The following is an 18,193-nucleotide window of genomic DNA, read 5'->3' on the forward strand; positions in this document are numbered from 1 at the left end:
GGCACATTTTGTGACTTGCCATTCAAATCTCTTGTATCAGGTGTTGGCATCTCAGTGCCTAACAGCACTGTGTGGCAGTGCAGGAGGAGATGAGGGCTGCACAGTAGCAGAGCAGCCAGGAGATCGATGTCCTCCTCAACGCCCTCCTTTCACCTTGCTTCTCTGTCCGTGATGCTGCTCTCAGAGTGAGTTTCAAATAACTCACTTTGCAACTCGGTTTTCTGTTCAGCTTCACGTTGAGAAAAGTACCGTATTTTCACGACCATAGGGCGCACCGTATTAAAAGGCGCAGTCTCAGTTACGGGGTCTATTTCTGTATTTAACACATGCATAATGTGCACCGTAATATTGGGCGCAGGCATGGTAAAACATACGCTATCTTAAAACATATGGTCGCATGGATGCATACTAAAACAATGTTTTTAAAAAGGCAGCGGGAGAAAAACTGAGTTCGGTTGTACTTTATTGAAGTATTTAACAATGCACTCACGTTATTTTTTGATCAATCCTCATTCACAAATTCATCAAAGTCCTCATCTTCTGTATCCAAAATGAACAGCTGGGCAAGTTCTCCAACAAACACGACAGGTTCCCTCTCGTCATTGTCAGTCAGTCTCGTTGCCGGGGGGCTGTTCAGCAATGATGCCGGCTTTCGCGAAAGCTCGGACAACGGTCAAAGCAGCAACACCCTTAGCCCAAGCATCCACAATCCATTCACATATGGTGGCGTAACTCGCCCGCCGTTGCCTCCCAGTCTTAGTTGCTCTTGGTTTTTCACAGCGGCTGTGAGATGGGCGCGAATGGAGTCACAGATCAACAGGGACGGTGATGCGTGGAAAAAGACATCCGGTCTCTCTACGTCCATCTCACTCAGCCATTTTCTCCTCGTCCACCCAGCCCTTTTGATTGGCGTCTTCCCCTTAAAAATCATCATAGGTGGCAGTTTCTGTCCATTACCATGGCAACCAAGCAGAACAGTAAAAGCCGACTTCTCGTGCCCCGTTGTGCGTATTGCTAGCGTGGTGGTCCCCTTCTCTACAGTGTGGTTCACCGGGATGTCGAAAGTGAGGGCACCTCGTCCATGTTAGTGAGGTGGTTGGGCTAGATGTGTTTGTCGGCAATCTTTTTACTGCAGTAGGAGCGGAAGATGGCCAGCTTTTCCTTGTAATCCGGAAGTTGCTGTGGCCACGGTAGTCTTTGCCTGCCTGGATAGATAGATGGCGGCGTTTCATAAAACGAAAACACCCGGAACAGAAAATGTTCGATTTTCATTTCTTCTGCAAGCGTTATTGCACTCAGTCGAATGGTGACTGTAGAGACGCTTCTCCCGGCTGTTCTTTGATCATTAATCCATTGCTCGAGTTGGTCTTCCAACTCAGGCCACCTCACCTTGTTTCCGCGGAAACTCAGCTTCGTCTTCTTGACTTGGCGAAGCTCGTTTTCCTGCTTCCTCCACTTGCAAACCATGTATTCGTTGATCTTGAATTCTCTCGCGGCTGCTCGATTTCCATGTTCCTCCGACAGATAGCTTGCAGTTTAAACTGCGCTTCGTAAGCGTGTCTCTTCATAGGTGCCATTTTCGGGGGTCCTTAGCCAAACAGATGTTGTTTTGCACAAAGCACATACCGGTGCTATATACCTACTGGGGGCGTGCCTTTAGTGTCCTCCTTCACGCTCACCCTTCCCCCTTTACGTCCGCATGCTGTACTCAGTCACGTCCGCCTTTCCTCTATAATAGCAGCGTGTCGGCAGCCAATGCTCCCACTCAGTCAAGCGGAGCGCTCATCACACAACAACATTTATAGATGTTGGAACTCGGTGCACACACAAGGTGCGCCACATTATAAGGCACCCCGTCCATCCATCCATCCGATTTCTTTACCGCTTATCCTCACTAGGGTCGCGGGCATGTTGGAACCTATCCCAGCTATCTTCGGCCGGGAGGCGGGGTACACCCTGAACCGGTCGCCAGCCAATCGCAGGGCACATAGAAACAAACAAACATTCGCACTCACATTCATACCTACGGGCAATTTAGAGTCATCAATTAACATACCATGCATGTTTTTTGGGATGTGGGAGGAAACTGGAATACCCGGAGAAAACCCATGCAGGCACGGGGAGAACATGCAAACTCCACACAGGCGGGGCCGGGGATAGAACCCCGGTCCTCAAAACTGTAAGGCAGACGCTCTAACCAGTCGTCACCGTGCCGCTCGCCCCGTCCATTTTGGAGAAAATGTAAGACTTTTAAGTGCGCCTTATGGTCGTGAAAATACGGTAGTTAAATTATTCGCAGAGAAATCCACAAGAATTGGAAAATTCGAAAACATTTATGTTAAACTAAACTATCTTTTATTTTTTCTTTTAACTCCGGTGTGCAGGGATTGTTGGAGATGGAGTTTGCTTTGCCAACAGACAGTACAGAGGAGAGTGGACTAAGTTTGCTGCGCAGGCTTTGGGTTGCTAGGTTTGATGTTGAAGAAGAGGGACGAGCCTTTGCAGAAAAGTATGTGAGTTTTAATGTGAATATTTTTTCTTTTGTTTTTAGAATCCAGAAGTTAAAATGTTTTCTTTCATATTTACAAATACAGTGGAACCTCGATAAACAGGCCCCGATATAACATATCGGATAAAACGGACTGTCGGGACTGAATGTGTCCAAAAATAGTTTCCATCCGTTGACAAAGTCTCTCAAAGTTCCAGACTTGCCCACTGTTGTTTACTGGCGCTGTGGCGCAATATAGGCAGAGAATGGGACTGACGTATTTTCAGGTCACAGATATACAGGAAAAAAAGGATCCAAATGACATGCCTCCCGTGCCTGGGTTACGACCATTTTGAATGTGAGGCATTGACGTGGTGGCTATATCTAATAGGGTCATAGCGCAGAGAGAGAGAGAGAGTGGCATGGTGGAAGTGTTAACTCTGAGGAATACAAACACAAGTCTCTGGCGTCTGGAACACGCTATTTTTGATATAGTAACAGTTTTTTTGTCAAGCCATTCACCTTTGGCAACGGATTTGGAACTAGGAAGCATGAATTCCTTGCAGCTCATGAAAGCGACTTGCCAATGATGAGTACTTTATGTCAACAATATCACCATGACCAAGCACACCGGCGTGGTAAGTTTGGATAAAATGTGAAACTTTGAACATTATCAAGCTTTATTTAGTTACAATAACTTTGTACTTTACTGGGTGTTTTATGCCATGAAAAAACTACAAAATGATGTACTGTACAGTAATATAGGTGCATATGGTCTCAAAAAACGTGCTTCAGTGTAACGGACAATCGACTATATTGGACGCCGAAGGTTCCACTGTACTTACCAGAGAAGGCAGTAAAGTAATACTACCATGTCTTTAAGTGGCAGTAAAAACAAGTTCTCCATTGTTTTTAAATGTATAATTTTGTGAAACCAAAGGTCAAGGCAGCTTTATTTATGCAGTGCATTTCATACACAAGGTAACTCAATGTGCTTTACATAATTAAAAGCATTTCAAAACAAAACGCAACGGACATTTGAAGACAAATTACATAAATAAAAGACGGATTACTAAAAGCGTGTATAGTGGTAGAATTTTTTTTTTTAAATGGCTTTAAAATTCTTGAAAAGAGCTTAATTGTAAGCATGCGAAAAAAATAACAGTTTTTAGCTTGGACTTAAAAACCTACTCTAATTTAGACTCTGGCAGTCTCTTGATCTGGAGTTGGTCCCAGAGCTCTGCTCCCTGCTGATTGGAGACATCACTCACCATGAAGAGGCTGTTCGTTCCGCTGCAGCTGAAGCGCTGTCAAGTGCTGTTTCTCAGTATAGAGACCAGTCTGCCCCAGTCCTTGCACAGCTAACTGAGCTCTACCACCAAAAACTTTATGTGAGAACCTACACTATACCGATTGTCTAATAGATTATTAGTGAATTCTGTTCACGCAAGAACCAAACCAAGTAAACTTTTATTTATCTTCATTTTTATTTAAAGAGACCTCCTCCTGTGCTGGATACCTTGGGAAGAGTCATCTCTGAATCTCCACCAGATCAAGGGGAAGCAAGGTAAGAGAGAAGCAGAAAACTCAACATTGTATTTGTCCAATGTGCATAAATTAAACAGTCGTCACTCTCACTTACATTTACGGCAATAGGTGTGGCATTGCTCTCACTCTGAACAAGATGTCCCAGTACTTGGACAAATCTCAGGTGACTCCCCTCTTCCTCTTCTTTGTTCCTGATGCTCTGAATGACCGTCACACTGAAGTGCGGCGCTGCATGTTGGACGCAGCCCTCTCAGCCCTCAACACACATGGAAAGGTGCGACTGGCTTCTATTTCACCGTCCCCTGTAGTTTTCAATACATACAATGTCATACAATCATTTGTGTCTTGCATTACTTTAAAGTTCATGAGTCTCTGTATGTGATGTCTGTTACAGGACAATGTTAGCTCCCTGCTACCTGTGTTTGAGGAGTTTCTGAAAAATGCCCCCCAGGACGCCAGCTACGACTCTGTCCGTCAGAGTGTGGTCATTCTTATGGGCTCCTTGGCTAAACATCTGGACAAAAACGACCCTAAGGTCAAACCCATCGTGGCAAAGCTTATCACAGCCCTTTCTACGCCATCTCAGCAGGTAAGCAACTTTGGCCAAAAACTCTACTTCTGATGAAGAAAGTAATTTTGCTTTGATATAGTAACAAGTGAGCAGTTTTATGTTACATACACAACCAGTATCCCATTGGGATACATTATGGTTATCAACAATGTGTATTTCTCGTTTATTGTTGAAACAAAGAATAAATTGTGAACTAGCACGCCTTGTTTCATATTTTTTGTCTGAAATGTTCACCGTTCTTCAACCATCAACCTTGGCCCTGCAGTCTCCACTTTGGGGTGGAGGTAGTGAAACAGACACATGATTCATCTGGATATTTTGTCTGTTTTATTTATTTACCACCTTGATGGTCTTGACAGCACAAGGTCGCCATTATTACTAAACTAACTCCTCTGGCAGAGAGCTCCTTGTAACTCCACCACTCTCCACTTAACAACACAAATTATTAGAAGAAAATAATGATCAATTGCTAATGAATCTTCTTGATGATTAAGGGAATTTCCTCAGTTGTGCATTCACAGCCATTCAAAGCCATATTGTCTTCCAACACAATGTTTTTGCTCTCCTTCTTCATCCAGGTTCAAGAGTCAGTGGCCAGCTGTTTACCTCCTTTAGTGCCTGCCATCAAAGAAGATGCTGCAGGGATAGTAAGGAATCTGCTGCAGCTGCTGCTGGAGAGTGACAAGTATGCTGAGAGGAAGGGGGCTGCCTATGGGCTAGCTGGCCTGGTCAAAGGGCTCGGTATCCTGGCTCTCAAACAGCAGGAGATCATGGCAACGCTGACTGACGCCATTCAAGATAAGAAAAACTTTCGACGGCGGGAAGGTGAGTAATTACCTCAGAATTAAACCTGCCACTTGATAAGCTGCTGAGCCATAACCCCACTAAAACTCCCAACAACACAAAAGCACAAGTTGTACAAATGGTCCACAGCTTTTATTATTACAGCTTGATTGTTTGACGAGATTTACTGATCTTATTACTTTATTAGAACTCTGCAATCTTCTGCATTTTACTTTTGTGTGACTTTTTCAGCGCTAACCACTTGTATTAAATATTACCTTATTTTTACGTTCAAAATTGAAACCAATACCTGTTTTCTCTCTTCCAGGGGCACTTTTTGCTTTTGAGATGCTGTGCAACATGTTGGGCAAACTTTTTGAGCCATATGTTGTCCATGTGTTGCCACACCTCCTGCTTTGCTTTGGAGATGGAAACCAGTATGTAAGAGAGGTGAGCAAGAAAATCGATTCCGAATGTTTCGTCTTAAACTAAAACGCCAAGTTCGAAAATCTGTTTCACAAACTGTTCAAATGCATGGAACTTGTGTGAATGTGTTTGTAATGCTTCCTTGTTCCTGCACCAGGCTGCTGATGACTGTGCTAAGGCGGTGATGAGGAACTTGAGTGCACACGGTGTGAAACTAGTACTCCCTTCTCTGTTGGTGGCCCTGGAAGAGGAATCATGGCGGACTAAAGCAGGTCTGCACTGGCAACACACAAAAGCACGCCAGAACTGAATTGACAGCATGGGCATTTTCACACATTTAATCTTTCAACTCTTGCTTTTCTAGGCTCTGTGGATTTGCTTGGTGCCATGGCTTTCTGTGCACCTAAGCAGTTATCTTCTTGTCTGCCAAGCATCGTTCCCAAACTGACCGAAGTGTTGACTGACTCCCATGTGAAGGTGCAGAAAGCTGGTCAGCAGGCTCTCAGACAAATTGGCTCAGTCATCCGTAACCCTGAAATTCTTGGTAGGAAAGGTTTTTTTTGTTTTTGTTTTTTTGTGAATTTTGAAATATACAAACACATTTACAGCTGCTGTGTCCTTTTTCAATAATAATCTATTATTTAACCTGCACAACATACTGTTTTTGCAGTATCAAATTAAGACAGACTTTCTTTACTTTTAACATGGCTCCAAAAGCTGATTGACAGTGGGTACGTAAAGTATTCAGACCCCCTTATATTTTTCACTTTTTGTTATAATACAGCCATTTTCTAAAATCATTTAAATTATTTTTTTTCCTCATTAATGTACACACAGCACTCCATAGTGACAGAAAAAAAAGAATTGTTGAAATTTTTGCAGATTTATTCAAAAACCAAAAATGAAATATCACACAGCCATAAGTATTCAGACACTTTGCTGTGACACTCATATTTAACCCGGGTGCTGTCCATTTCTTCTGATCATCCTTGAGATGATTATACACCTTCATTGGAGTTCAGCTGTGTTTGAATACACTGATTGGACTTGATTAGGAAAGCCACACACCTATCTATATAAAACCTTACAGCTCACAGTGCATGTCAGAGCAAATGAGAATCATAGAGACAGAAGTGTGGCAAGGCAATGTATGTCAACAGTATGTCATAGTACCTCATTCATAATGACTCTCATTATCCCTTTCCAAGCTATAACGCCCATCCTGCTGGATGCTCTCACTGATCCATCCCGAAGGACCCAGACATGTCTTCAAACCCTTCTGGACACCAAGTTTGTACACTTCATTGATGCCCCTTCCCTCGCCTTGATCATGCCTATTGTCCAGAGAGCCTTCCTGGATCGTTCCACTGACACTCGCAAGATGGCCGCGCAGATTATTGGCAATATGTACTCCCTTACGGACCAGAAGGTACTGTTCTTTTGCAATACAACAATACTGTATAAAATTTTATTAAGCTTGTCAAGCACTATATTCTAGGGATGAATAAAATACTGTCATGTTTATGTTGTGTGAATAGGATCTGTCACCATACCTGCCTAGTGTCATTCCTGGACTGAAGACTTCCTTGTTGGACCCAGTGCCTGAGGTGGGTTCAGTGACAGACAAATAGAGCAGTGTGTGTGTCTGTCTGTATGTGTGTGTCTGTCTGGGTGTGTCAACAGTGGCGCAAAAAAGTATTTAGTCAGCCAATTGTGCAAGTTATCTTAAAAAGATGACAGGAATATAATTTTCCTCATAGGTATACCTTACCAATGAGGGGGGGGGGGGATAATCCAGAAAATCACATTCTGATTTTTAAATAATCTATTAGCAAATTATGTTGGAAAATAAGTATTTGGTCAATAACAGATATTGCAGATTCAATCTTCCCAGCCTGGTTGTTGGTCTACAATTTTGTTTATGGTGTCCTTTGACAGCTCTTTGGTCTTGGCCATAGAGGAGTATGGAGTGTGATTGTTGGAGGTTGTGGACAGGTGTCTTTTATACTGATAACGAGTTCAAACAACTGTATGTGTCTGAAGCTGATACTGTAGCCACTTCTCTCCAGGTGCGTACAGTGTCTGCCAAAGCCCTGGGCACCATGGTGAAGGGAATGGGTGAATCCTGCTTTGATGACCTTCTGCCATGGCTCATGGAGACGCTGGCCTCTGAGCAGAGCTCAGTTGATCGTTCTGGGGCAGCCCAAGGTCACTAACATTGCTTATTGTTTCTGTTGATCTGAGGTTATGTTCACACTGCAGGTCAAATCTGTTTTTTTTTTATTTGATTGATTTATTTATTTTAAATTATTTTTTTACCTCCCCCCCCAATGTGCTATGTATCTGATTTTTTTCATGTCAATGTGAACAGCAAAGCTATGATTTTTTTTCATATCCGACCCAGGCCTCTTTCATATGTAGATATAAATCCCATATGTATCTGACGCAAATGCAGTATGGATGCTCACGGAGTGCGCATCCAACCTATAAGTCATCAAAAGGCGACAAATGTCAGTTGTTTGACAAAACACACGCCACAAAACAGCAACGGCGGACGAAGCAGTAGCAAACAGTCAGTGGTGACAAAAGATGCTTTAGAACTGATAAATATAAGAAAATGTTGGCTTTGTTGCACAAAATCGTTGCAATCGCCACAAATTCATCATATGACCCTCCGCAAGGGGCCGCATTTACTTCCATAAACACACCGCCTTGCAATTGTGCGCAATGTAACGTCCAGATTTGTGCGCGTGCGCAATGTAACGTCCAGATTTGTGTGCTTGCGCACTGCAACGTCCAGATTTCTGCGCGTGCGCAATGTAACGTCCAGTTCTGTGCGCGTGCGCAATGTAACGTCCAGTTCTGTGCGCGTGCGCAATGTAACGTCCAGTTCTGTGCGCGTGCGCAATGTAACGTCCAGTTTTGTGCGCGTGCGCAATGTAACGTCCAGTTTTGTGCGCTTGCGCATTGCAGTGACGTGCGGTGAGGTTCATGATTGGTGAGGCACTGAACGTGACGTCTGGAGCTCTGTGAAGCTCAACTCAACACTGCCACATGCTGGTTGTGGCACCGTACACCAAGGAAACACCAAGGTCTCTTGTGTGAAGCCATGGACCAATCACAGCCTGCCTGAATGGATGTGTGCGTGGTCTCATGAGAGCGATGACTCAACGTGGCACATAGCTGCACTTCCTATGCATTTGAACAGGAAATAGGAAAAATCAGCTATTTTAATGATGAAATCATTGAAATGAAAAAGAAAATCAATGTAAAGCACGGACCATAGAACTAAAATGGAACAATTTAATGTAAATGTGATTTAAAATTTTTTTTTTTTTTTTTTTTTTTTACTATTCACATGCAGCGGAAAGGAAAGACCACCACGGGGCAGTGCGGCTCTGCCTCACTTGCCTACCCTGACTGCACGTCACTGGTGCAATGTAACATCCAGTTTTGTCCGCACGCGGAATGTAACGTCCATTTTTGTGCGCATGCGTGTGATGTCACGGACATGTTTCCTTTTACAATAGAAGCTGCATTTTATTTATTTATTTATTTATTGTAATATGAACGACTGCAGAAAAAGATCAAAGCTTAAAGAACAAAAACATCCGAATTGGCCATCGTGCCCTGCAGTGTGAACATAGCCTAAGTGAAATGACTCAAATTGCTGACAGAATTTAATTTCTGATGTATTCAGGCCTTGCTGAGGTGATGGCTGGGCTTGGAGTTGAGAAGCTGGACAAACTGATGCCAGATGTTGTGCAGACAGCTAGTAAGGTGGATATAGCCTCCCATGTCAGAGATGGCTATATCATGATGTTCATCTACCTGCCGCTCACATTTGGAGACAAATTTACTCCCTATGTTGGGCCCATCATCCCCTGCATCCTAAAGGTAAATTGCTTCTCTGCTTTGAATGATAAGTTTGGTCATTAGATGCTTGCAGTTGTGTGATGGGTGAGCATGGACTATCCTCCTAAATATTGTTTGTCGTTAATACTAAAAACTGTAAAACATTTATGATTTGTTTGTTTGTTAAGATAACTCCAATAAACAGAATCCTTTTGCTAATAAACACAGGATTTCAATTATATATTCAAACCTAAGTACAATTACCCAATCACCTGCAATGCTTCTGTTGTGATAAACCATCACACTTGCTTGAAGCAGGAAAGCACATTATCAACTTATCCTGTTAATTGTGCACTACTTTAATGTAAAACATTTCATCTTTAAGCTCACTATTGGCTAATGTATACATAGGCTGATTTATACGTTTGATTGTTTTTTATGATGACAGATAACTAATACAAATACAGTCTTTACACAGTATGTTAGTTTTTCTTATTTGAATAGATTATCTTAACATTTCTGGTATGCTTCACCAGGCTCTGGCTGATGAAAATGAGTATGTGCGAGACACTGCGCTCCGAGCTGGCCAGCGCATCATCAGCATGTATGCAGAGACTGCCATTGCACTCCTGCTTCCTGAACTAGAGCAGGGGCTGTTCGATGACCTCTGGAGAATCAGGTCAGCAAAACTTACTCTCAGTAAAGTGTAGAGATTGGTTAGATGTAGCTTTAATACACGTTTAACTATGCGCCCATGTTTGTGTTGCTTCACAGGTTCAGTTCAGTCCAGCTGCTTGGAGATCTGCTTTTCCATATCTCTGGAGTGACAGGAAAGATGACGACGGAGACTGCATCAGAAGATGACAACTTCGGCACTGCTGCATCAAATAAGGTAAGAATGTTTTTTTTTTTTTTTTAAACCAGTTAATCATTTCTGTTAAAGGAATAATTTTTAAGATGGAATCAGATTAGTGTGTTTTTGATCAAAAGGGGACCATCTCTATGATTAAACATTTTATGTGTTTGGCAGTGGCTAACCTGAATTGTCTTACTTTTAGGCTATCATTTCAGCTCTCGGGGCTGAGCGGCGTAACCGTGTCCTTTCCGGCCTCTATATGGGACGTTCTGACACCCAGCTGGTGGTTCGCCAGGCCTCTCTTCACGTGTGGAAAATAGTGGTGTCCAACACGCCACGAACCCTTCGAGAAATTCTCCCGACCCTCTTCAGCCTCCTGCTCGGCTTCTTGGCCTCCACCTGTCCTGATAAGAGAATAGTACATACTTATTTTTTCATCTCATGATTGTTGTCTTTTTGTAGTTTTTTTTTTTTTACCTTTTTGCAAAGATACTCCCACATTGTTTTTTACAAATTTTGTTTTGTTTTTTGTTTTGTTTTTCAGATTGCTGCCCGGACACTCGGTGATCTGGTGAGAAAGCTTGGTGAGAAGATTCTGCCAGAGATAATTCCCATTCTGGAGCAGGGTCTACGTTCTGACAAGAGTGATGAAAGGCAGGGTGTCTGCATCGGCCTCAGTGAGATCATGAAGTCCACCAGCAAAGACGCGGTTAGTCATAAAAACAAATCCTTCAAATCAAGGAGGAGAGGCACAACACACTGCCACATTCCTTACTACTTACTTAATTTCCCTCCCTGGAAGTATCACTCTAACTATCTACAACTTTTTGGCATTATTATCTTCAGCTGCCTTCCCTTTTTTATCCATAATTAAACAACTATTAATTTGCCCACTTATTCCTTTAGAAATAGTTTCAAAGATGTTTTAAACAGGGCACAGAGAGGACTTGAAATTATGCTACTCACTGCTAACATACAGCCCTAAAAACTTCTGTTAAATGCCTCTGCCAACATGTGTAATATAAGAACCCTGGCGATCTGACATGCAAAATCATTATTCAAGCAGATCATTAATACTAAACCTCACTGACTGTATGTTATTGTTCCATAGGTGCTGGTCTTTTCCGAGTCTCTGGTCCCCACTGTGAGGAAGGCTCTCTGTGACCCTCTGGAAGAAGTCAGAGAGGCTGCAGCCAAAACATTTGAGCAGCTCCATGTAACCATTGGTCACCAGGCGCTGGACGACATCCTTCCTACTTTACTGAAACAGCTTGTGAGTTACTAAATATGTAAAAATTCCAACCAACATTAATAGTAGACTTGCTATGAGCCAATTTACTCATACTGTACAAATTGTTTTCCCAGGATGATGAGGACACGGCAGAATTTGCTTTGGATGGCTTGAAGCAAGTCATGGCTGTGAAGAGTCGATCGGTGCTGCCCTATTTGGTGCCAAAGGTAGCAGATGATGATGAGCTTTTCCTTCTTTGGATCGTTATAGTAACAGGCGTAACAAAAATAATAATAATGTAACTAACTGAAGTAAATCCTGTGCTCCCAGCTGACTGCTGCTCCTGTGAACACTCGTGTGTTGGCCTTCTTGTCAGCTGTGGCCGGTGAAGCCCTGACCCGCCACCTCGGCGTCATTCTCACAGCCCTTCTCTCCTCACTAAAAGGAAAACTAGGAACAGAGGATGAACCTCAGGTAATGCTTCATAAGCTATCATGATTGGTGATGCTGTTGCTTTTTTTCCATTGCTAATGTTGTTTACTTTGCATTAGGAATTATGCAGTTGCCAGACAGTGATCCTCTCTGTGGACGATGAAGTGGGCCAACGCATCATCATAGATGATCTTTTGGAGGCGACTCGTAACTTAGATGCCGGCCTCAGACAGGCTGCCGTGACTATCCTCAATGCCTACTTTGCCCGCACACGCCTAGACTATAGTGCCCATACACGCAACCTGCTGTCAGGCCTCATCCACCTCCTGAATGACACCAACAGAGAGGTTCTGTCTCAGAGTTGGGACACAATCAACTCCATCACTAAGGTGTGTTCATGTGAATGACTGTTTCCAATATATTCTGCTTCTGGAGTCATATCAACTCAGTTTTTTTTTTTTTTTTTTTTTTTTTAAACAAAGAAACTGGATGCAAGCAGCCAGCTGGCTCTAATTGATGACCTTCATCGAGACATTAGATCAGCAGCTGCTGATTTAAAGGGTCAACACCTACCTGGTTTCTGTCTGCCCAAAAAGGTAAGACTGTTTTTCCCAGTTCTGTCAATGCAATATGATGTACAGTCAGCTAAAGGGTGCTGTATATGCTTTGTTTTTCAATCTTTTAACCATAGCACATAAGACACAACCAGTGAAGTAGACTACTATGTTTAAAGTCTTGATGCACTCCCCATTGCTACTGTCTAGAGCAGTGTTTCCCAACCTTTATTGAGCCAAGGAACATAAAATAATATATGGATAAAAAAATCTGAACTATATTTAGCAAATATTGTGCCCGACTGGTTAGAGCGTCTGTGTGGGTTTTCTCCGGGCATTCCGGTATCCTCCCACATCACAAAACCATGCATGGTAGGTTAATTGACGACTCGAAATTGCCCGTAGGTGTGAATGTGAGTGTGAATGTTTGTTTGTCTGTCTGTGCCCTGCGATTGGCTGGCAACCAGTTCAGGGTGTACCTTGCCTCCTGCCCGATGATAGCTGGGATAGGCTGCAGCACTCCCTCGACCCTTGTGAGGATAAGCGGCTCAGAAAATGGATGGATGGATGGATGGATGTGCCCCCATGCATCGCTGAGAACATATTTGTTTTATGATACACTACATATATGCATCAAAATATGGACGAAAGGAACCAATTTTCTGCCCTTACATATTCTTCTTTGTGCTGACAGGGTGTTACATGCATCCTTCCTGTCCTGAGAGAAGGTGTCCTAACTGGTAGTCCTGAGCAGAAGGAAGAAGCAGCCAAAGCATTAGGAGGGGTCATAAAACTGACGTCCCCTGAGGCTTTGCGGCCCTCTGTGGTCAACATCACTGGGCCCCTTATCCGTATCCTAGGTGACCGTTTTGCCTGGACAGTGAAGACAGCTTTGTTGGAGACTCTAACCCTTCTGCTAGCAAAGGTCTGTTAAAGGTTCTCCTCTTGGAATCATCGCTTCACAGAGATTAGTTGCAGAGCTTCACACTAACGTCTTGTGTTCCATCTTCCAGGTGGGTATCGCACTGAAGCCTTTCCTACCACAGCTGCAGACCACCTTCCTAAAGGCCCTACAAGACTCAAGTCGTGCGGTGAGGTTGAGAGCTGCTGAAGCTCTGGGCCAACTGGTTTCAATCCACAGCAAGGTTGACCCACTCTTCACAGAGCAACTCTCTGCCATTCGCAATGCAGAGGACCCTGGAGTCAGGTGTGCATACTTATTGGGGAATACGGCAACTAAAGTATTGATTGCACTTAACTATATGAACATCTGATCCGACTGAGATATTGTTTTGCTTCCAAGTTACATGCTTAGCTATTGTACTCCACCATTTTTAGTCATTCTCCCTGTCTGCTGGGGATTTGTTTTTTGTGTGTGATATCACTTTAATTTAAAACATGTTTATGGCCTTGACAGTAGTTGGGATCCCAGCATGGCCCTCCAAAAAAATCTTAGAACTGTAATTTTTGTCAAAGAGCTGAAGGGTCGATGGTAAGTAATTGCCCAACATCCCCACCAGGTGGCACAGCTACACGCTTTCACCTGTTATTTAGTTACGTCAGTTTTTTATTTTTTTATTTTTTTTTTATAATTCCACCTGCAGAAAGGAACTGAAATGCAGCTAACAGTCACAGAGTGTGTCAAGGCTCGTTGAACTCAATCAATTATTTATACAAAGTTCAGTTTACATAAAGTTTAAAGGATGCTGTTGTTTAAAAAATGCCAGGTACTAGATTGTCACCTCTGCTCAGTAAATTGCTCAGTCACCAACAGTTCTTAAATTGTCAACGCATTTAATTGTACAGTATGTAGTAACTCAGGAGCAGTACAGTATTTATTTTGTGAATACAGCGGAACCTCGATTTAATGGACTAATAGGGGGAGGGGTCTTCGGTTAAATCCAATTGTCAATTAAATTCAAGCACTTTTTTTGCATGGCTTAAAACACCTGTACAGTAGAAAATTATTGTTTTGTACTTTTTTTGTGAGCTAAAAATCACCCAGTATAGTACAAACGTAGATGAATATAAAAACGTTTTAAAGTTTATCAAAACTTACCTCACTGGTGCATGAAAGGGGTGATTTTCAGTCCCACCTGGACACTATTTTCTGTCCATTAAATCTGAAGTTTGTTAAATCGCAGTCCTTGAAATCGAGGTTCTTCTGTATGGAGGACACGATTTACTAGCTTCGGGTAGTTTTGGATACATTACAGAAGCAGTTAGATTGTCTGCTACCGTTCTACTGCGATTGCTATTCAGTCAGTAAATTTCTTTGTGTGTGCAACGCATGTAATTTATAGCAGGATTATTTAGGCGTGACTGTGAGTGCGAATGGTTATGTGCCCTGCGATTGGCTGGCAACCAGTTCAGGGTGTACCCCGCCTCCTGCCCGATGACAGCTGGGATAGGCTGCAGCATGCCCGCGACCCTACTGAGGAGAAGCGGCTCAGAAAATGGATGGATGGATTATTTAATGATTAAAACAATTTCCTGTTCACAGTTTGAGTACACTCAGCCTTAAATAGAATAGCAAATTTAAATGTTTTACAACAACAAATACAACTCACACAGAAATACAACTAACACCAACAACTTGTGATTATGTTTCGGTTGTATTGCATGTTTTACATTGTATTCACACTGTTTTTGACAGGGAGACAATGCTACAAGCTTTAAGGTTTGTCATCCAAGGGGCTGGGTCAAAGGTGGACCCAAACATCCGCAAGAACATCACCACCACATTACTAGGCATGCTGGGACATGACGAGGTATGACACTGGGAGCAGATAACTTGAACATTAAACAGGGTTGAGAAGATTTTTTTCAGGCGTGACAAGCCTTTACCTCCTAAGTTAAAAATTCAGTAAAATAGTCTTACTGTAGAAGCTGTTTAGTGGTGTTGGTCTTATTCATGTGAGCACTGTGATGAAACTGAAGTCTGTGAGAGAGGATGTGGTTTGGAACAAAGGTAGTTTTAAGTGTCTACGTCAGTATATAGAGCAGCAGTAGCTCATTAATAACGATCTGGTCTTACAAATCAATTGGCAGCTGTTTGTCGGAAAGATCCTAGTCTGTAAGGCACGGAACCCCTGAAAATCAGCTCAGGTCACAGTTTGCGCGCCACATCACTACGTCTCTCCTTGCATGCCTGCACGTGTAGTCTACTTCATGGTAGGCTGTCCAACAAAAGTATACAGCAGGTTTAAATCCAATTTTCCTTTGAGGGATTTTAAGTATATTCCAATTTTTTTTTTTTTTTTTTTTTTTTTTTTTATTAAAAAATAATTCATTAGCTTTTCACATCAGTCTCTCTGCCTACCTGCCCACGCACTCATCTCTTTGTGTGTGTTTACACAAATAGGATGCAACTCGGATGGCTTCAGCTGGCTGTATTGGTGAGATCTGCCCTTTTCTGTCAGATGAGGAGCTGAAGATTGTTTTGCTTCAGCACATCTTGGGTTAGTATGTACTGTAAATGCAAAATTTATGTAACATCACTTCCTTTTAGTTTGTATAGTTCGGTGTATTTTTGATTGCTTTAAGTTTCTATATTCTATATTAGGGCCTTTTTTTTTCTTTACATACACAAGGTGTGTGAGAAACGTTCCAGGACTGCTGTCACAAAAGAGTGACAAAAACTGAGTTTTTTTCCTTCAAAATAACCCCTTTAAATTCACTTTCTCTGCCTTCATGCACTCCTGGAAGGATTCTTCCATGATTCTCACAGCTCCATCATCACGGCGATCTAGATGTCGTCCAGGTCTTTATAACAGGTCTTGATTTTGGGAAAGAAGAAAAAACATCACACAAAGACAGGTCATGTGAGGAGGGAGGTTGTTCCAGCGATTTTGTTCTCGGCCAGGAACTGTCGGATGCTCAGGGCGTTGCGAGCAGGCGTGTTGTCATGATGAAGTGACTGAGTTGTTCTGCCACAGTTCTCGCATTTCACTGAACGAAGCAAATGCTGTGGGATCTATTTGTACACATGCTGGTTGATTGTCTGGCTCTGTGGCAAGAACTTGCAATGGACGATGCCCCTCACATCGAAGAATGTGGTTAACATGACTTTGGACTTCGAATGTCTTGCGTTCTTCAGCCTTGGCGGCGATGGACTCTTCCACTGAAGGCATTTTGTCTCCACGTACTCAAAAGATCCGTGACTCATAGTCGGCGATGACTCTACCTAGCCAGTCTGGTGTCATTGGTCTCACTCTCATCATCTCTCACTCTGTTCATTGGTTGATGACCGACACAGGATATGTGTATAAAAGTATGTGAAAATGTCCAATGGCTGCAGGTCACAGTTATACAGTATATTGTATTCTACTATACTAGATCACTATACTATATACTAGATTACATTGAAGGGCAAAAGTAGTTGTTTGGGTTTGAAATACAGCTTTTGTGACACCCGTCTTGGACCTCTTCTAACACATCAAGTACAGTGAACCGCCCCGATTCGTGGCTCGCTATTCACAAATTCACCTTTTTCTTTGGAAACTATTCTCAGCCATTTGCTGAACACTCACCTATTCACTTATTGTTGTTCTCGTTTTGTAAACCCCCTTCCCCTCAAGGCATCCCAGCCTGGCTAACGGAAAAGCAGGAATGGTCTCAAGGAAGTATAGTTAGTAAAACCCTGCTACTTGTGGGGCATATGGACCGAACCCTGCTGCGAATCGCGAAAACTGCAAGTTATTGATGTTTCCCCTAAAAAGATTTACAATTGCCTTTATTTGTAGTTTCAACTGTAAATCTGTCACAAACTATGATCCAAAAATATTTTAATATAATTTCAAACTCCTCCTTCAATATTGCCCTGACAAATAAATGGCTTGCAGATGACTTGATCGCTAAAAAAATGCACCAGAAATTCATGCATGTCCAGGGAACATTATCCATAATTTCGTTTAACAACCCAGGCTAAACTTGGCTCCTCCCCAACATGAAAAGATCTCAGGCTGTTGAGATATACAGTGTCCAGCAATACTTCCTTGACACCAATTTCCTATTACCCTCTGCTTTGGCACCATTTTGACTGTATTGTTGTAGTACATCTCAACTAAGAGACAGTTTTTTGTATGTGAGGGAGCTATTCGTGTCAGGGCTCAGTACCTATATGGGGGTTTACTGTACAATCGTGCTCACCGTTATTGACACCCATGAAGCTTGAGTACTAATAATAAATAAATATATATAATACACATACACAGATGAAACAAAAAGAGATTTTTAGTAATGCACACATACAGTATGGTTACAGATGGCGCAATGAAGCACACCATGCCAACAGTCAATCATGTTGGAGGATCCATAATGCTGTGGGGCTGCTTTGTTTGTTCTGGTACTGGAGGCCTTGACTGTATCACAGGCATCATGAAATCAGAAAATTATCAAAGGATTTTAGAGCAAAATGTCTTACCTAGTGTACGAAAACTTTGTTTGA

At 42.5% G+C, this 18,193-nt stretch overlaps 1 protein-coding gene and 1 long non-coding RNA gene across 3 annotated transcripts in view; one reads left to right on the plus strand and one right to left on the minus strand.

Annotated features, from left to right (window-relative positions):
- Positions 1-18,193, plus strand: part of gcn1 (GCN1 activator of EIF2AK4) — a 33,913-nt gene that overhangs the window by 11,322 nt on the left and 4,398 nt on the right. Inside the window, 28 exon segments of the mRNA XM_061672856.1 lie at positions 41-115; positions 117-185; positions 2,385-2,509; positions 3,690-3,879; positions 3,985-4,055; positions 4,145-4,310; positions 4,431-4,625; positions 5,186-5,432; positions 5,719-5,840; positions 5,974-6,088; positions 6,181-6,360; positions 7,025-7,245; positions 7,355-7,423; positions 7,886-8,024; positions 9,517-9,713; positions 10,208-10,350; positions 10,446-10,563; positions 10,730-10,945; positions 11,072-11,236; positions 11,639-11,800; positions 11,893-11,985; positions 12,089-12,232; positions 12,310-12,579; positions 12,673-12,786; positions 13,439-13,669; positions 13,758-13,951; positions 15,401-15,515; positions 16,109-16,205. Coding sequence (XP_061528840.1) covers positions 41-115; positions 117-185; positions 2,385-2,509; positions 3,690-3,879; positions 3,985-4,055; positions 4,145-4,310; positions 4,431-4,625; positions 5,186-5,432; positions 5,719-5,840; positions 5,974-6,088; positions 6,181-6,360; positions 7,025-7,245; positions 7,355-7,423; positions 7,886-8,024; positions 9,517-9,713; positions 10,208-10,350; positions 10,446-10,563; positions 10,730-10,945; positions 11,072-11,236; positions 11,639-11,800; positions 11,893-11,985; positions 12,089-12,232; positions 12,310-12,579; positions 12,673-12,786; positions 13,439-13,669; positions 13,758-13,951; positions 15,401-15,515; positions 16,109-16,205 — 4,243 coding nt within the window.
- LOC133400342 (uncharacterized) lies at positions 6,712-15,019 on the minus strand. 2 transcript variants are annotated; one of them, XR_009768330.1, is made up of 3 exons: positions 14,804-15,019; positions 10,724-10,931; positions 6,712-9,008 (listed from the first exon to the last, which is right to left on the minus strand). It is a non-coding gene; the product is annotated as an uncharacterized LOC133400342 (long non-coding RNA). The 2 variants fall into 2 exon arrangements; XR_009768329.1 differs by lacking the exon at positions 6,712-9,008 and adding an exon at positions 9,047-10,549.

The sequence above is a fragment of the Phycodurus eques genome, chromosome 3 (genome assembly GCF_024500275.1).
Source record: "Phycodurus eques isolate BA_2022a chromosome 3, UOR_Pequ_1.1, whole genome shotgun sequence".
In the NCBI taxonomy this organism is placed as follows: Eukaryota; Metazoa; Chordata; class Actinopteri; order Syngnathiformes; family Syngnathidae; genus Phycodurus; species Phycodurus eques.